General features: G+C 35.4%; 3 protein-coding genes across 6 annotated transcripts in view; 1 reads left to right on the top strand and 2 right to left on the bottom strand.

Annotated features, from left to right (window-relative positions):
• Trmt61 (tRNA methyltransferase 61) overlaps positions 1–4,821 on the bottom strand; it is a 38,180-nt gene extending 33,359 nt beyond the window's left edge. Inside the window, exons 1-2 of the mRNA XM_019050897.2 lie at positions 4,803–4,821; positions 238–601 (exon numbers count right to left, since the gene is read on the bottom strand). Of these exons, the coding sequence (XP_018906442.1) occupies positions 238–592 (355 nt within the window). The 5' untranslated portion in view covers positions 593–601; positions 4,803–4,821. The remainder of the gene's footprint in view (positions 1–237; positions 602–4,802) is intronic.
• Positions 2,942–13,106, top strand: LOC109036580 (isoaspartyl peptidase/L-asparaginase). Of its 2 annotated transcripts, none has more exons than XM_019050896.2 (6): positions 2,942–3,103; positions 5,178–5,438; positions 6,205–6,587; positions 9,730–9,807; positions 11,221–11,664; positions 12,286–13,106. In XM_019050896.2, the coding sequence occupies exons 2-6, from the start codon at positions 5,242–5,244 to the stop codon at positions 12,486–12,488; spliced, it is 1,305 nt and encodes a 434-aa protein (XP_018906441.1). In that variant the 5' UTR covers positions 2,942–3,103; positions 5,178–5,241; the 3' UTR covers positions 12,489–13,106. The 2 variants fall into 2 exon arrangements, with proteins under 2 accessions (XP_018906441.1, XP_018906440.2); XM_019050895.2 differs by having other exon boundaries at positions 2,984–3,259.
• Positions 13,107–13,185: 79 nt separating this feature from the next.
• LOC109036577 (protein eva-1 homolog C) overlaps positions 13,186–15,170 on the bottom strand; it is a 441,562-nt gene continuing 439,577 nt past the window's right edge. For all 3 annotated transcript variants that reach the window (XM_019050891.2, XM_019050893.2, XM_019050892.2), the window contains one exon: positions 13,186–15,110. In XM_019050891.2, the coding sequence (XP_018906436.2) occupies positions 15,036–15,110 (75 nt within the window). In that variant the 3' untranslated portion in view covers positions 13,186–15,035. The remainder of the gene's footprint in view (positions 15,111–15,170) is intronic.

The following is a 15,170-nucleotide window of genomic DNA, read 5'->3' as shown; positions in this document are numbered from 1 at the left end:
CTTGCATACAGAGAATTCACCCATACCTACAAAAGTATTTACAAAGTTGGAGAGGTCAAGGTTCTAGACTATCTTGAATTGACGCAGGATGACCTCATAGAGACGTTACGGAAGGTGGTGGCGAACAGGGAAGATACGTTTCTGGGAGCAAGTGATCATTTGCTGCAGCCAGACATTTTCAATGCCGTAGATCCAAAAAATAAAGGGAGAAAAATCATATGAAATAATTGTAATTACCTGACTCAATGACAATGCAACCTGGTTTCAAATCCAATTGAAATATTATCATGCTGATGTCTGCACTGTAAATGATTTGAGTTCGATGTGGTAAGGTCAATGTCCACAATTCAGGAGTTGGATGCAATACATATGCCCATCCTTTCGACAAACTAACTTTGGAACCGAACTTTTGACCAATTAGACCTTTTATCTTTAAAGCTCCATATTTCGTTTGAAAGACGTTGTCAACAAGTTCATCATGTTTGTTTGGGATTTCAGGTTTGACTTCGATTGAGTGTAGATTAAGAGGGTTTAAGTAGAGAATAACGGTGTCCCCTTCTTCGATGGTTTCTTTTAACTGAGAAAAACTCATAACTGCGAACTTACAGAAGTGCACTTTGAAGAGAAGAAATGATTTCACGGAAAATTATAGGGTGAAATAGAAAATGAGTTTTGATCACAGATGACAGGCAACATACTAATTTCGATGAAGTGATGAAAAAATTATATTCTGACTAAAGACCAGGTAAGCTAGGACACTGACTGAGTTTCCGACCAACCTACATTTCTCTCCGTTTCTTCGATCAAATTACGAATTCTTTTGAACAGTTATCAAAGGGAACTGGAACTATGACATTGTGGATGTAACAGAGCTCGAACGAAAAATAAATGGAAATCACTGACAAACTGCACTGTCTGTCTCGCCGAAAACAAAAAAATCCATGTGCTGATAAGAGCAATGCTACATGAAATTTAAGATTGAGCGTTTTTGCAGGCAAAGACCCCCTACGAATGAGCAGGCGATCACAGAGCGGGAGTAGCTGGTGGAGCGTGCATGAAGCTCGCTCGGACTCCATGATTATACTCCTGTTGCTCTCTCCTCTCCTCTATTCTTAAGGGACTCTAATTCTTTGCACATCACATAATGGCGCCAAGCACAAATTTCACTCTCGGAGAAAAATTAAACTGCTCAGCTCAGGGAATTGACCTTTTTGATCGGGATTAAATTTCTAAAAGAGTTCAAACCAAGTACTAACCAGGGCAATTCTCAAAATTCTTTGGCAAGACATTTTTCTGATATAATTTAAGGATTACCTAAGGAGGGAAAATCTTTAGCATATCTGGAGAAATCACAAGCTTGTGTGGGGGTCCCGCAGCGTTCTGAGGCATTGAAATCAAATTCTAAACGTACCTACTTACATTTTGAATTTTGATGGAAAATAAGGGGGGGAGGGGCTTCATTTATATCTGAGCCATGGGGATGCCAGATGATGAGGGATGAGTTTGAGGATTTTTGCGCTCAGCAGAGATGTTTTCAGGAGCATTGGGGGAACTAGTTAGGAGGAGGGGGGAGAAATATTACCCTCTCCTGACTTCAAGAAATATGAGGGCTTTTGCTAAGTTAGCTGTGTTGCTAGACTTTCATTGTGGAATTTGTAATTCTACCAAAAATATTTCCATGTGAAGATGAACCATCAAGCTAAAAATTTAACTCAGCATTCGCACAAATTTATAAATTTTTTTTGTGGCACAATGGTACAACTTCTGGGAAACATCCTGTTAAAGGTAACGAGGCACTTAGCATATTTCTTGAAAAATTTGCTAAAAAAATATCTTTGCACATTTCTGCTTTTGATAACTTATACCTACAAAAGTACATAACGATCCAAAAAGTGGTGAATTTTACCAGTCAGGCATCAAGGGGTGAAATATGGGAGCATAAATATAGCATTAGGTACCTAAGATGACATTTGAATCAGTGAGTTCGAAAATACACCAACTCGGAAAAAAAAAATTTTCAGGAAACACCTAAAACTTCGCAGCGGGCGAAGAAGTTAGTTTAAGAAAAACTTTTTTGGTGCCAAAGGACGCAAGAAGTACTCTAGAGACTTTAACGCACCAAGTTTCAGATACTGATTTTTCATAGTCTGCCCTGAAAAATTTATATTTTTTGACCTGAATAACGCTTGAATATTTATATAACTTGTTGGCACAAGGTATACTGAACCGAAAAAAGAAAACCGCATCGGATAGTCGCCCGTTTCCCTTGATCGGCCAAAAATTGGTATTTCCAATGAAATTCTTCGATTCTTCCCTTTTCCTGTCGCCGTTTCGAGCACTTCCGATTGCAATTTCGAAATATCCTTTTGCGTGCAGATGCTTCTACTTATCCCTAAGTGTTACTAAACCGTAAAAAAGTGAAAATCGAAAAAAAACCCGTGTTGGAGTGTTTCCGAACTCACTGATTCATTTTACATTATTGGAAACATGATTATGTGGATGGACAAGGTGGGGAGACGGCAGATGATAGGATGGGTTAGAGTAGGTATTGGTTAGAGAGTGCTCGAACTGCTCTGAGTTCCCGTCGCGCCACGCAGCCATCTTGCCTGCTCATTCCGAGGGGGTCTTTGCCTGCAAAAAGTAAACATCGAAATTTAAAGGTTATGATATTGTTTACGCTGCGAAATGACGTCACTTCATAAAACCAAAACAGCAAAACATAACTTACCCTGCCTAACCTGACCCTCTAAATATCTCCCTGCCCCTACATAACATATACATGCTTAATGATTCTCTAATCATTTTTACGCAAGTCTCAGAAGGAGAAATAACTTTAAGTTGAAAATCTAAGATACTTTGCGAGCACTTCAGAGCAACCCCAACCAGAAACGTGAAACATGGAACATGGTGCTTTATTTGTCATGGTGGTAATGCCTAACAGTGTAGGAAGAAGAATAAGGAAGTTTCAAAACAATAACAATCCTGCCACTTTTCTTCTCCGCCAGTCCTGGCCAGTCCCAGTTCTCTAAGTATCTTTCAGCCTCTTGAAATCACTCCATACCTACTCCATCACCTAAGTGCGAAGTTGGAACTATAACTGCAAGTAAGATAAATGCATACATCTTTTCATAATGGCCCTAAGACCATTGAAACATAAGACCTTACGGGGTGCTGCGTGGTGTGCTGCCTCCTGTTGTAGCAACAACAGCGTTAGACATCCTTACAAGTCCTTTTTCCGATTTCCGAAAGATTATGAAAGGTTAGTCATAAGAGGTTTATAATTTTGAAAAGTTTCAATCTGACTATCAAAATTGCTTTGAGAATCTTCAATGTAGGATTGAATGCTGTCATATACGTTGCTTGTGAACTCCTATAACTCAACAGTCAGGAAACTATAAGCAAATTTTCGTTTGTCAACTGTTGACAAAAAGGACGTAAATAGTTGTCTTGCGTGCAAACTAAGTTGGTATTTCTCTCAACCAATCAGAGCCTAGTGACCTGTCCTGACTGGACTGGTTTCACTCTCTCAACCAGAATTGTCAACAGGTTTGACAACGTGGTCCGAAAAATGTTTACATAACCGGAAGCTGTTGATGAAAATTAAATTACATTTAAGTAGGGGCGTTTTGGTGGGAAAAGCTAGGCCAAGCCCATTTAATCACATCCAGAGAACGTAAATTTGTTTTGATGACATATTCTGTAAACTGTTTACGGATTTCGTCAACAGTTGACGAACGAAAATTTGTTTAGTGGTCAAATCATTTAACCTGTCAAGGTAGATTTTGCTCTACAACAATATAATGGAATGTATCATAGATGTTGCTGTTCGGTGTTATTTTCACAATACTACATTTTTTAACTGTTATGGGAGTTTATGATGCAAATAAACTTACTTTTGCCTTTTAATTGGGCTGCGTTAAGCAGAAAGGAACCAAGCCACATCAGTTATTGCCAAATTTAATTTTATACATGAAAACTGTTGTGCGAAGTTTTGTGCAAATTTCAGTGAATTTTCTCCTTAGCACGAAGCAAATTCCCTAAAATTTTCACAGGAATCCGCACAAAAGCTGTCTCGGAACAAATTTAACTGCCCAGCTAAATTTGGAAATAGCTGATGTGGCTTGGTTCCTTTCTTTCAAATGCGGTCTAATTATCAAGCCTTGTTTCTAATAGATGCATTGTCGTGCATCAGTTGCGATGTTTTACTTGGATGCGTATAGGACTACCACAAGGGAAACCTACTCGTCAATGCTTTTGACGCAGAGAAGCTTCATGAAAGACTGTGGGCAGCTCATGTGACAGGACTGATAAGTTATGTAGTGTGCTGAAGTTGAAATTTTTCGATTTCAGCACTTGTTGCCTGTAGCGTTTGCATTGCATTTTACAAATGCAGAAAAATGCATTTTACAAATGCAGAAAAATGCATTTTACAAATGCAGAAAAATGCATTTCACAAATGCAGAAAAATGCATTTCACAAATGCAGAAAAATGCATTTCACAAATGCAGAAAAATGCATTTCACAAATGCAGAAAAATGAATTTTGCAAATGCAGAAAAATGCATTTTATAAATCTCACCAATGGGACGTGACTATTATTAGTCACGTCCCACTGATGAGAGTCAACTTGTTTGTATCGCAGCTGACGCACAGCAACATCTCCATTTTAAAGAAGGCTCTTAGGTATCAAGATGAGCCTATTTTCAACTTTTCATGATGCAAACTCAGCAGAAACTTTTACCGTATGTGATAGACATCATAATTTTTACGAAGTATCACCAAACTCCAACAATTGTTACTTACTTACATCCTGCATTTTAATATCTCCATTCCAGTGCTACAAAATAGAGTGCTGAAGAAATTTCTTGACCGAGTTTTGTTGTAAAAGTTGTTTGTGTATCTGCAATCATTTTAGTATTGTAGGATAGCTTTTCTACTCAGTAACAACCCAAAAACGAGTTACAAATCACATCGCTTGGGTTTTCAGTTTTGACAGTCTGTCTGATTTTGAAACATTAAGTACAATATGTAGCAGGTAAATTCTAAACATTTTAGCAGGTATGTTTCTAACTTTAAGAGTTAATCTGCTATTCTGCTATTCTGTACGTTTTATTTGCTCCTTTACTTGCAGGTGAAATTTTGATTGAACAAATGTTTAAAAAAGCTTATTTTTTTCAGAGCCGTATTGTGGGCCCAAGTTCTTAACAGACAGGACGATCTTGATAGAAAGGGAGTCCATTATATGCATAGAAATTTAAAAGTGTGCAGTGATCACTTTGATGAAAAATATTTCAGAAGGGATTCAAACCGGGTTCGGTTGTCTCTGGAGGCAGTGCCCTCATTCAATAAAAAGCCAGAAAATTTAAGCACAGAACATTTTACCGACAAGACTAAGGACCCTTGCGATTACTATATCTCTGAAGACGGCTCTGAGCTCATGTAAGTTCTTTTTGTGTTCATTTTCCCCCAAAATGTTTTGTCAAAAGATAACTCAATATGCAATACTTCTATTTATTCTCTAGTTCGTTGTCTGCTCTATCTTATGTAATTTTTTGCAAACGTAGATTCCATTCAAACCTATTTCAGGTTGTTTGAAATCCAAGAATATTTCGCACACCAGGAAGTTTTTAGGAGTCAAGGATTGTATGAGATTTTTAATCATTCTTCATTCCTCTATTCTTCCCCCTTTTTTCCCAGGTTTCTTTTTGCAAAAGTATGTTGTGAAAATAAACCAACATTGGAAAAACATTTTTAAATACTTGAATGAAAATGAATAGAACATTTTCAATCTCATAAAGTATGTACCAACCGCAGTGAATATATGTACAAACCTTAAATAACTGAGTTAATTACCTGTTGACAATACCTGAGAAGTGGGACAACATCACATCATACTATCATACTCACTTAACTGATATCATAGAAATAATTATTTACATAGTTGGGGCTTATTATCTTATCTCTGTCGTCCAAATTGATTGAATAATCATCTAAACCTCCTCGCTTATTTTCATTAGATATTCCCAAAGCTGTGCCTTGAATGGAGTCAAAAGAACTGTAAACATCTCATGTTTTGCTCATTGTTATTGAAGTATAGGGCCCTCATCTGGAATTGGAAATCTCTTCCATTCTTTAAAGATCTGTACTGTAATAATAGCAATTTAATTCATTTATCTTTTTAGTGTTTGTCTTGTCTTCATTTCAGTGACACTTCAAATAATTGCCATTATCAATTGCCCATCAATGCATCAATAGAAGATCTTGGATTGAAACCGGTAGTTTCATCTAACAGGAAGTCCAGGAAGTCTAAAAAGTCATCGCCATCAAATCACAGTGAAGAGTTTCCAGACGACGCTGAGGTAGTATATTTGACACCAAAAGATCTGGAAGATTTAAACATGATTGAGCCAATCATTGTAGTTCATGGAGGAGCAGGAAACTATACATATGCAGATATATCGAGATGTTTAAGGGGTGTTAGAGCAGCAGCTATTAAAGGACATCAAGTTGTGCAAAGCGGTGGCTCCATTCTTGATGCTACTGTTGCTGCAGTTGAGGTCATGGAAGCTGATCCTGAGTTTAATGCAGGTACTGCTTCATTTTCATTCTACGACAGTCCTCAGTACTAGAGAGTGCAATCACGCAGGGTAATGAGAACCCCTCTAAAGTTATTATACCAACTATTTCTTCTGTGTTTCTTAAATATTCTGCAAAGATTGAACATGTTACTTAATTGATAAAAAGTGTTTTGCCACTTGTTCCAATTTAAAAAAAAAAAAGTTCTATAAAAAGTTAAGTACAGAATAAAATTTTAAGGAAGGATTGATGAGGCTCATTAAGCTCACTTACGGAAAAATAAGTAGTTCGCTTCAATTGTTTAGTTACCCCAAAAGATGCTTAACCCTAGTTATTTTTTATTTATTTTTTTTTGCCTTCAATTTCTCCTATGAAAACACTTCCTTCCATGATGTTAAATTCGTCAAATTTGTATTTTTATTAGGTTATAATCAATTTTATTTACTGTCATTTCCACACTAAAAAAACCCTGTCATTATCTTCAGTTTGATGTGACTTTGTTTGAACCTAGACCTAGAGCCTTCTCGAAAGGGTGAGCTCAAATTTCTTAAGTCCATTTGTCATTCTCAAGCATGAAAATTAATTTTTAATTTTGTTGATTCAAAGTACATTGAGTCTTGCAGCGTTTAAAAATTTTGTCATGGTGCTGTGGATCACAATTAAATTTTCAAGTTCGATTTTCATGCAAATTAAACGGTTAAACAAGTCATCTATAAAATCATCATTATTTTTTTAATGTTTTAAAAAATGGCATGCACATACCTCATTTGTGATGGGCCTCAATTTCGTTTACTATTCTTTTCGATCGATAAACATTCAGAAAGTATAGTTTTCTTTCTTTTTTGTTCTCATTTTTAAGATTAACTTTTTGAGAGATGATATCAGGGATTCTAACAGTGAGTACCTAATTACCCAGTTTCGGAATTCTTACTATTGGCCTTGGACATACAAAGTAGATGCCACATTTTTTTTCAAACAGCAGCATCTATACCCTAACTTTTCTTTTCATACCTAGATTCTAAAAATTCCAAGTCCAATGAAACCAAATAATTTTGTCTTTCACCAAATTTTTCATTGTGTAGAACGCTTTCTGATCACCAAATTTTCTTTGACACGATTTCATCAACTTTAGAAATGTTCCCTCACAGTTTGGGCTGCAGGGATAGAGCTCTTGAAATATCTCATGTCTCTCACGCATTAAACATAGCAAGAACTTCTGGATTCTGTCCTCACAAATTCGTCTGAGATTAGTTAGCTGGTGAAGCTCATTTTTTCAGAATTTTACGAACGAACGAATATCCAACTAAGCACCTGCTGTAAATTATTTTATGAAACGAGAGAAAATGTGAATGTATATACTCATCGATTACCAGGACTTCAGCTGAGAAATGCTGCATGATGTAACTATACTCCTCCATTTTCTAAAATAATTGGCTCCAGTCATCTCCTCAAGAAAGACACATTCTTACTTCTAGGTACTACTCTTTCTTGGCCTTTTCTCCAACGTAAGATACAAGCCGACGTTGCACCTTAATTTATTGGGGATTTTATTTGTCCGGTTTGTGGTTTATTTTTCTATCACCAGGGGAATTAATTATTAGTTTTAATTGTTTTTAGATATCTCCATCGTGTTTTTCACCACCAACCATGCAATCACTGCTAACATCCAGTAATATGCAGTTCAACATAATTTTTTCCATCACAGATTTATTTTAGTCAATTATTAGAAATTATCTTTTGGGTGCAAAGCTTTTTGTTTTTATACTCTGAAAAATAGTCATTAAAAAAAAACTAATAATAGTTAATATTTTTTGTTTCTTTTTAAACTATCAAATAGTTAGGGTTAGGATTGCTTCGCTGAGTAAGTTGTATCATGATCAGCTATGAGACTACTTGCACCCGTTTCTTCAGGAAAAACCGGAAAAATGAACTGAGTACTATCATAAAAATTCTCTACGATAGATACCAAGGCAGCTTTGCGTCTCATTTCTTATTTTTTTATCTATACAATGTTTATAATCAACTCTGAATTTATCCATAATTTTTCTCTCTTTCAAAGTTTCATTGTGATCATGGAGCCAATCATTTTAGTTCATGGAGGAGCTGGGTACGTGTCGGATGAGAGAGCGGCTATTAAGTTGATATCCATTCGAAAAGTAGCTCGTAAAGGTTATGAGGTTCTTCGCAACACGGGGTGTGTCCTAAGTGCTACAATCGCTGCAGTTGAAATGATGGAAGATGACCCCATCTTCAATGCAGGTCAGGTTTCATCATTTTGTAGATATGGGACACAATGATACACAAAGATTAGGTTTTCGTTATTTTGTTCATTTTCATTGCAAAGTACAGTAACATTACAAGTAAATGGAATGTCTCAATAAACATTACTTCTTGCATTGAATTTATACCCTAGAGATTGAATGGACCAGAATTTGGAATGGAACTCTTTCATTAATTAAGCAGCAGAATTAGTGGAAACAAGTGATGAAATTTTTAATCTTGTGTTAGGACTGGCTAATTTTCTTTACTTGGTGAAAACAACATTTTTTTTTCCTCATATGATCATAATATCTTAGTTTTTTGTTGGAAGACTTCTATTGCTCCTCTTGAGAAACTTTTCATATCAGCAATAACTAGTTGCGGCTAGTCACAGAAATTAATTCTAATGGGATAAGGTTATAAATTACCAAAAAATAATAAGATGTGTCCAAACGCCTAGTTCCTACGACGAATATTTACGAAGATATTGCCATTTGAAAAACACTGTGTATGATGTCACCTCAGCAGTACCACTCATAGTTTTCTCCAATTTGATTAATTCAAGAGGTTTCCTTGGATTAATCAATTAAAAATATGTACACACATTTGCACTGGTTGATTGACTTAAATGAAACCTAGGTGAAAGAAAACATGGTGGGTATGCACCATCGCGGTGGATGATATCATACATCATGTTTTTTGATGGACGATATTTCTATTAATATTGAACCTAGAAACTTGGTATTTGGACAGATCTCATTATTATTTTCTGGTCTGTAATCTGAAATCATATAAATATTGAGACTAGGACAACTGACCCATTATTGTCTATTATGCTTCATGTGATCTAAATATCCCAGTTTTTTTTGAAAATCGTTTTTTTTTTCTCTTCCAGGAAAAGGGTCTGTTCTGACCGTAGATGGCAAAGTTCAAATGGAAGCGTTAGTAATGGAAGGAGAACATATGAAAGTTGGTAAGTATTTTCCAAAATGTGATTACAAGTCACAATTTAAAAGGAGCTTCATGTGTCTTCTCCATGCACCCAAGAGTAACTAGCAAATAGGAAAGTGGCCTGGGTGAAATTGTATCCCAAATATTTAGTGAAGTTTATAGAGAGTTTTTTTCATTCTGTTTTAGAATACAAATAGCAGTGCTCCAAATAAGTAGTAAGTATTTGTGACGTGAGATTGAATGGAGAATTTTCAGGTGTCTGAAATTTGATGAATTTCATTCACAAATTGTAAGGCCTGTGTGAATTAAAGTCGAAAATCTCCTCGGTTTCTAAATTGAACTATGCACAATTATTGAAGAAGTTGTGACAAAATAATATTTTCTGCTCAAATACATATGTTTGAATGAAAAATGCTGCCACATGCTTTCTGAAGGTGGCAGATTTTCTCTCAGATAATTGAGGTTTTGGGCTCAATGTATCCTTACATTAATTGAAAGATGTATTTAGGGATGTATCGGATATATGTAGAGATTAGGGACTTCAATTTTCCATTTCCCTTTTTCAAATGACAACCAGTACCCCAGACAATACCAAAATCCATTCTGCTTCAATTTCCCAAATTGGAAAAATTGTGTAAAATAATACTGGGGACCTAGTTCATCAAGGACTTTCATAAGGAACAATAACATTTTCTCATGCAAATTTTCCATTGTCTGCTGCAGAAAATTAAGGTTTCAGGCTCAATATATTCGTACATTAATTGGAAGATGTATATCTTGGGATTAGACAGTTTTGGAGTACCTCGAAGCCTTTTCTGAATGGAGCTTTTGGAATGCAATCTGCCGAATGCTGCCTTGTCCAAAAGTTCTCTTTTATTTAGCCCTTCAAATATTTTAGTGAAGGCTGAAAGTTCCATGGACTCCAATTTTCAATTGTTTTCTCTTTCAATGACAACCAGTACCCTAAATAATATTGAATTTTTCAGGAACAATTTTTTTTTTTTTTTTTTTTTTTTTTTTCTGCTGTTGCACTAAGAACGTTTCAAGAATGTTACGTTAGTAATATTTCAGTAATGTTGAGGAACGTTTCCAAAAGATATACTAGGAACAGGTGAAAGCCTAATGAATCTTCTTGTTTCAATCTCAAAATCCCCTAAACAAATCTCCTAAGTTATGAAATCCGTGCAGTAGGATGATACATATTAATAATAAGGGTATTTTCTGGTGCTCTGAGACTTGTAACGTCTTGATTTTGGTAAAAACTTGCTGGCCCTGCAGGCTCACTGCAGTATTGTTCTCATTGTGTTTTTGCTGTTTCTCTCTGCCAGTCTGTCCTATTTTTTGGCATTCCAATTCCTTTGCTTTTTCACTTATGGTCATTCATTCATTTTATTTTCCTCCTTTTTTTAAACCTTTCCTTTATACTTTTTTCTAGGAAGTGTAACAGGTATTACCAATGTTGCGCATCCCATAAGTGTAGCCAAACTTGTCATGGACTTACCTCACTCAATTCTTGGCTTTGAAAGTGCAACCGCTTTTGCCCATCAAAATGGAATACCTTTTGTACCTGATGAAGAACTTATTACACCGGCATCTTTACAAGCTTTGGAAAATTTTAAAAATAAGAAAATATCCTCGGCAGCAACTGAGATACCTGGAACAGTGGGGGCCATTGGTATCGATAGCAACGGGCATATGGTTTCATGTACTTCAACCGGAGGAATGAACGGGAAATTAACAGGACGTGTGGGTGATACTCCAATTCCAGGAAGCGGAGGATATTGTGATGATAACATTGGAACTGTATCAGCAACTGGAAATGGTGAATCCATTTTGAGATATAATGTCTCGCAACGAATCCTTGCTTACCTGGAAGCAGGTCAGTTTCTCTCCATCTAAAATATTTTATTCAAGTTACAGCCAGAAAATCTGATAATTAACAGTTTTCATGATGTACATTTCCACGGAGAAAATTGCAAAGCAAGGATCTTGTTTTGCAGTGTTGCAAATTCCTTGCCTCGGTGTAATGTTTTATTGTTATATTGAATCTCTATGTCAGGGATAAGTAATATATGACCATGGACTTTAGAAAAAGCCAATGATGTGCAATGTTATAATAATGCAATGGATTTGTTAAAGTTTTTGCAGAAAAAATACTAAAAGAACCTGCAATAATTGGATATGCTACACAAAATATTGCGTCATAAGGATAGAAATGGTGATGTAGGTAGGTAAGAGTGCTCTAAGACAAAAGGAAAGATCATATGTTAATTTGATCCTCATGTAATTTTAGATAGTGTACAGTTTTGCAAAATTAAGGGAACAAACAATGTCTATGAACTATTAATGCTGATGTATTATAACATATTTTCCTCTGATTTGACAGCATGAAAAAAATCAATAATTTTGTAATCATTCATCTTACCTTATATATTCATTAAATCCACTTTTGTTATTGTCGTATATTTTTTTATTATTTTTATAATTTTTATTGTTGCAGGTACGGGTGCTCAGGAGGCAACTCGACTTGCTGTTGAAGGTATGACTAAGCGCGTTGGCGGCGAAGCAGGTGCAATAACAATTGCCAAAAATGGTGATGTTGGGATAGCATTCACTAGCAAAAGAATGTCATGGGCTTATGTGAAAGGCTCGAAACTGTATTATGGCATCAATCCAAATGAGATTCTCGAAGAAAACCTCTAGGTTAATTCAATTTCATTTTAATAAGGTAAAGACTGCTTTCACTGTGATTTTTTACTTTCTCCTTTGCTCTATTGTAGCCTTCACTATCATAATAGGATTTTTCCCCTAATGATAAATAGACTTAACTGTATTTCGTATTTAAAAATGTAACACTTTGCCTATCATGGTATCTTGGGCACATATTTCTTTCAACGCAAGTGCGTTTCACCCCCTCCCCCCTCCCTCTAGAAAAGTTCATTTGTGGGTTCTCCATTTGAGGCCACGCTAGTCAAGAGCTGTACACAGCTCTGATCCTCTGGCCCTAATGGAGCGTTTAATGTGTGCGACTGCATCCTGGTCAAAACAACCAGTGTAACGTTCACTTAATCATTCAGTTTCAGTTGATGCAATCAGCATGGCAGACACTGTACTAACAAGTTAAATGTCTAAGTTCTGAGAGAGAGGATAACTCAAAGCTTTGCTACCATGCTTTTTGAATGGGTTTTGGCAGAAAAATTCCACCCTAATCGTGTCCTCTATTTATTTATGGTGAAACCTCATTCTCAAATATAGCGAAAAATAGAATTGGAGAAATGTTGTTAAAGAATATGAAAAAATAAAAATAAGTATTTAATAAAACCCAGCTTAATTTTTTTTGGTCCATTTTTTTCTTTTTACCAAATGGAATCAAAAAAACTGGTGTGTGTTTCACCAATTTCATTAAATCTGATCGTTTTCGGGAAATGATACTTTATTGCCAATGTTAGTAAAACGTTTTGACACTAAAGATGTCATCAATTAAGAGACTTAACATTTATTTTATTATGAGTGGTGTGTCACCCAACCTTAGGGATCAGGATTCTGGTCTGGGATGGGCTGATTTTGGACTTTTTGAGTCCAAGACGGTCTTGCCAAATTTTATTTTCTGAACAGCTGTTGATTAAGTAGCCATTACCAAAGTGAATTTGAAAAGCTGCAAGAGGAAGAATTATTTCAGCTTCTTTTATGGCGAAAATTGAATTTAAGAAAAAAAGAAAGAAAGAAAAAAAAAAATAATAATAATCATAAGCAGGCAAGAAATTTTTTGACGTGGTGAGGGATAAATATAATTTTTGAGCTTTTAGGTAAACTTCAGCTAATGTGAAAGCAGAGTTGTTTCTTGTGGATGGTGACTCAAAAATCCCAATGAGCACATTTCTGTTGTGCTAGAGGTAAACGCCGTGTGAACATTTGAGAGCTGCCAAATTTTCTGACATTTTTGAGAAGTATTAGGAATATTTTCTTTTGAAATCGTAAGGTAATTTAGATATGATTACGAATAAAATTCACTGAAAAATATTCGCAACACTCCTCAAAAAGAAACATTTTATGAAAGGAAATTTGGCAACGTCTGAAGGCTCATATAGCATTCTTCCTTAGCAAGGCAGATTTAGAAAGTGACAAAAGGAGTCATTACTGAACAATCAGTGTATGAAATTTCCATATTTTCTGAGCTTTCCTCTTAAAATAATACAGTATGGTCAAGTTAGAATTTGATACAAGATGAGTCACCCTGGTTTCACTCTTCCACTCCAAACGCAAAGTTGCCTTCTCTATTTAATACTGGTTCTCCACTCAGAAGAAATGATGTAACAAACATCTTATATGCAACATCTTTAATTTTCTGCTTTTCGAATTGCTTGGAGTTAAATGAAGTACCTTTGTTGTTTGTTTTTATCTGAGAAACTGCATCGTATAATGGAAGCCATTATAAGTTATGTAAAGTATCATGAAACTGAGTTGTCTCATAAGTATTGAATTATTTCTTTGTTGCATTATACTTTTTGAAGCAGAAAGCTGGATGTGCTCAAATTTCCTATAGCTTGTAAGATAAGAAGTGAATTACAGACTTTGCCAATGTGCTCATTGTGGTGCTTGAGCTATTATCTTCAAAAAATATATATTTTATTTTTATGGTGGTTAAAGTTTGCAATGGATCCATCGGTTGGTTAATAAATAGAAATATATTGAGCGTGAAACTCTCAAACCTTGTACATCTTGATTAGTAGCATTTCAGATTTCCTGTCATTTTTTATTATTCAAATAGAAAACTACTCATCAACTCTTAAAAGCTTTAGTGATCATCCCTCTCCACGTGAAAAATATTTCGTTAAATTTTCAAGCCAATCACTGCCAACAAAATACATGGTTTGGGCATTTCACTGCCGATGTGTGCCTTTAGAATCAAGGACACAAGGTTATCCATCGCTCACATTAGATTCTTTGTAAAGTTCAAATGATGGAGGCTATTAGTTACTGAGGTGCATAGAAATGAAGGAATCCCTGGAAAAAATTTTCTGATTTTATTAAAAAAAAAATCATTTTTACATAGTATGAATATTTTACAACAGTAGAATAAATAACATCATTATGTACAAAATTGTTTTTCTTTTTTGGTATAAAAAATTTGTTCATGATAAATTTATGAGCTTTTTGATTTTAAAAACAATATGTCCTAGATCCAGGGCATGCACCAGGAGGATTGGCCGAGCGAGCCTCTTCGTAGAGAGGCCCCCCGGCCATCTTTTGTCAGCCATAATAATATTGGTTGTTTCCACTCCTACTTAAACTTTTAGGTAAATGTGCCTCACCATACCTGACAACCTAGAAACAAACAGAGAAAAAACAAAAATATTACTTTAAAAAGAAATATATCATTTTCCA

This window comes from Bemisia tabaci, chromosome 5 (genome assembly GCF_918797505.1).
Source record: "Bemisia tabaci chromosome 5, PGI_BMITA_v3".
NCBI lineage: Eukaryota > Metazoa > Arthropoda > Insecta > Hemiptera > Aleyrodidae > Bemisia > Bemisia tabaci.
Note: the sequence above shows the minus strand (reverse complement) of the source record. Positions and strands in the feature narration are given on the sequence as shown.

Coding starts and splice junctions, on each gene's coding strand:
- LOC109036580 (XM_019050895.2), top strand. CDS start 3,132: ATGGCCCTAAGACCATTGAAACATAAGACCTTACGGGGTGCTGCGTGG. Junction 5,439..6,204: donor GAAGACGGCTCTGAGCTCAT/GTAAGTTCTTTT, acceptor TCTTCATTTCAG/TGACACTTCAAATAATTGCC. Junction 11,665..12,285: donor CCTTGCTTACCTGGAAGCAG/GTCAGTTTCTCT, acceptor TTATTGTTGCAG/GTACGGGTGCTCAGGAGGCA.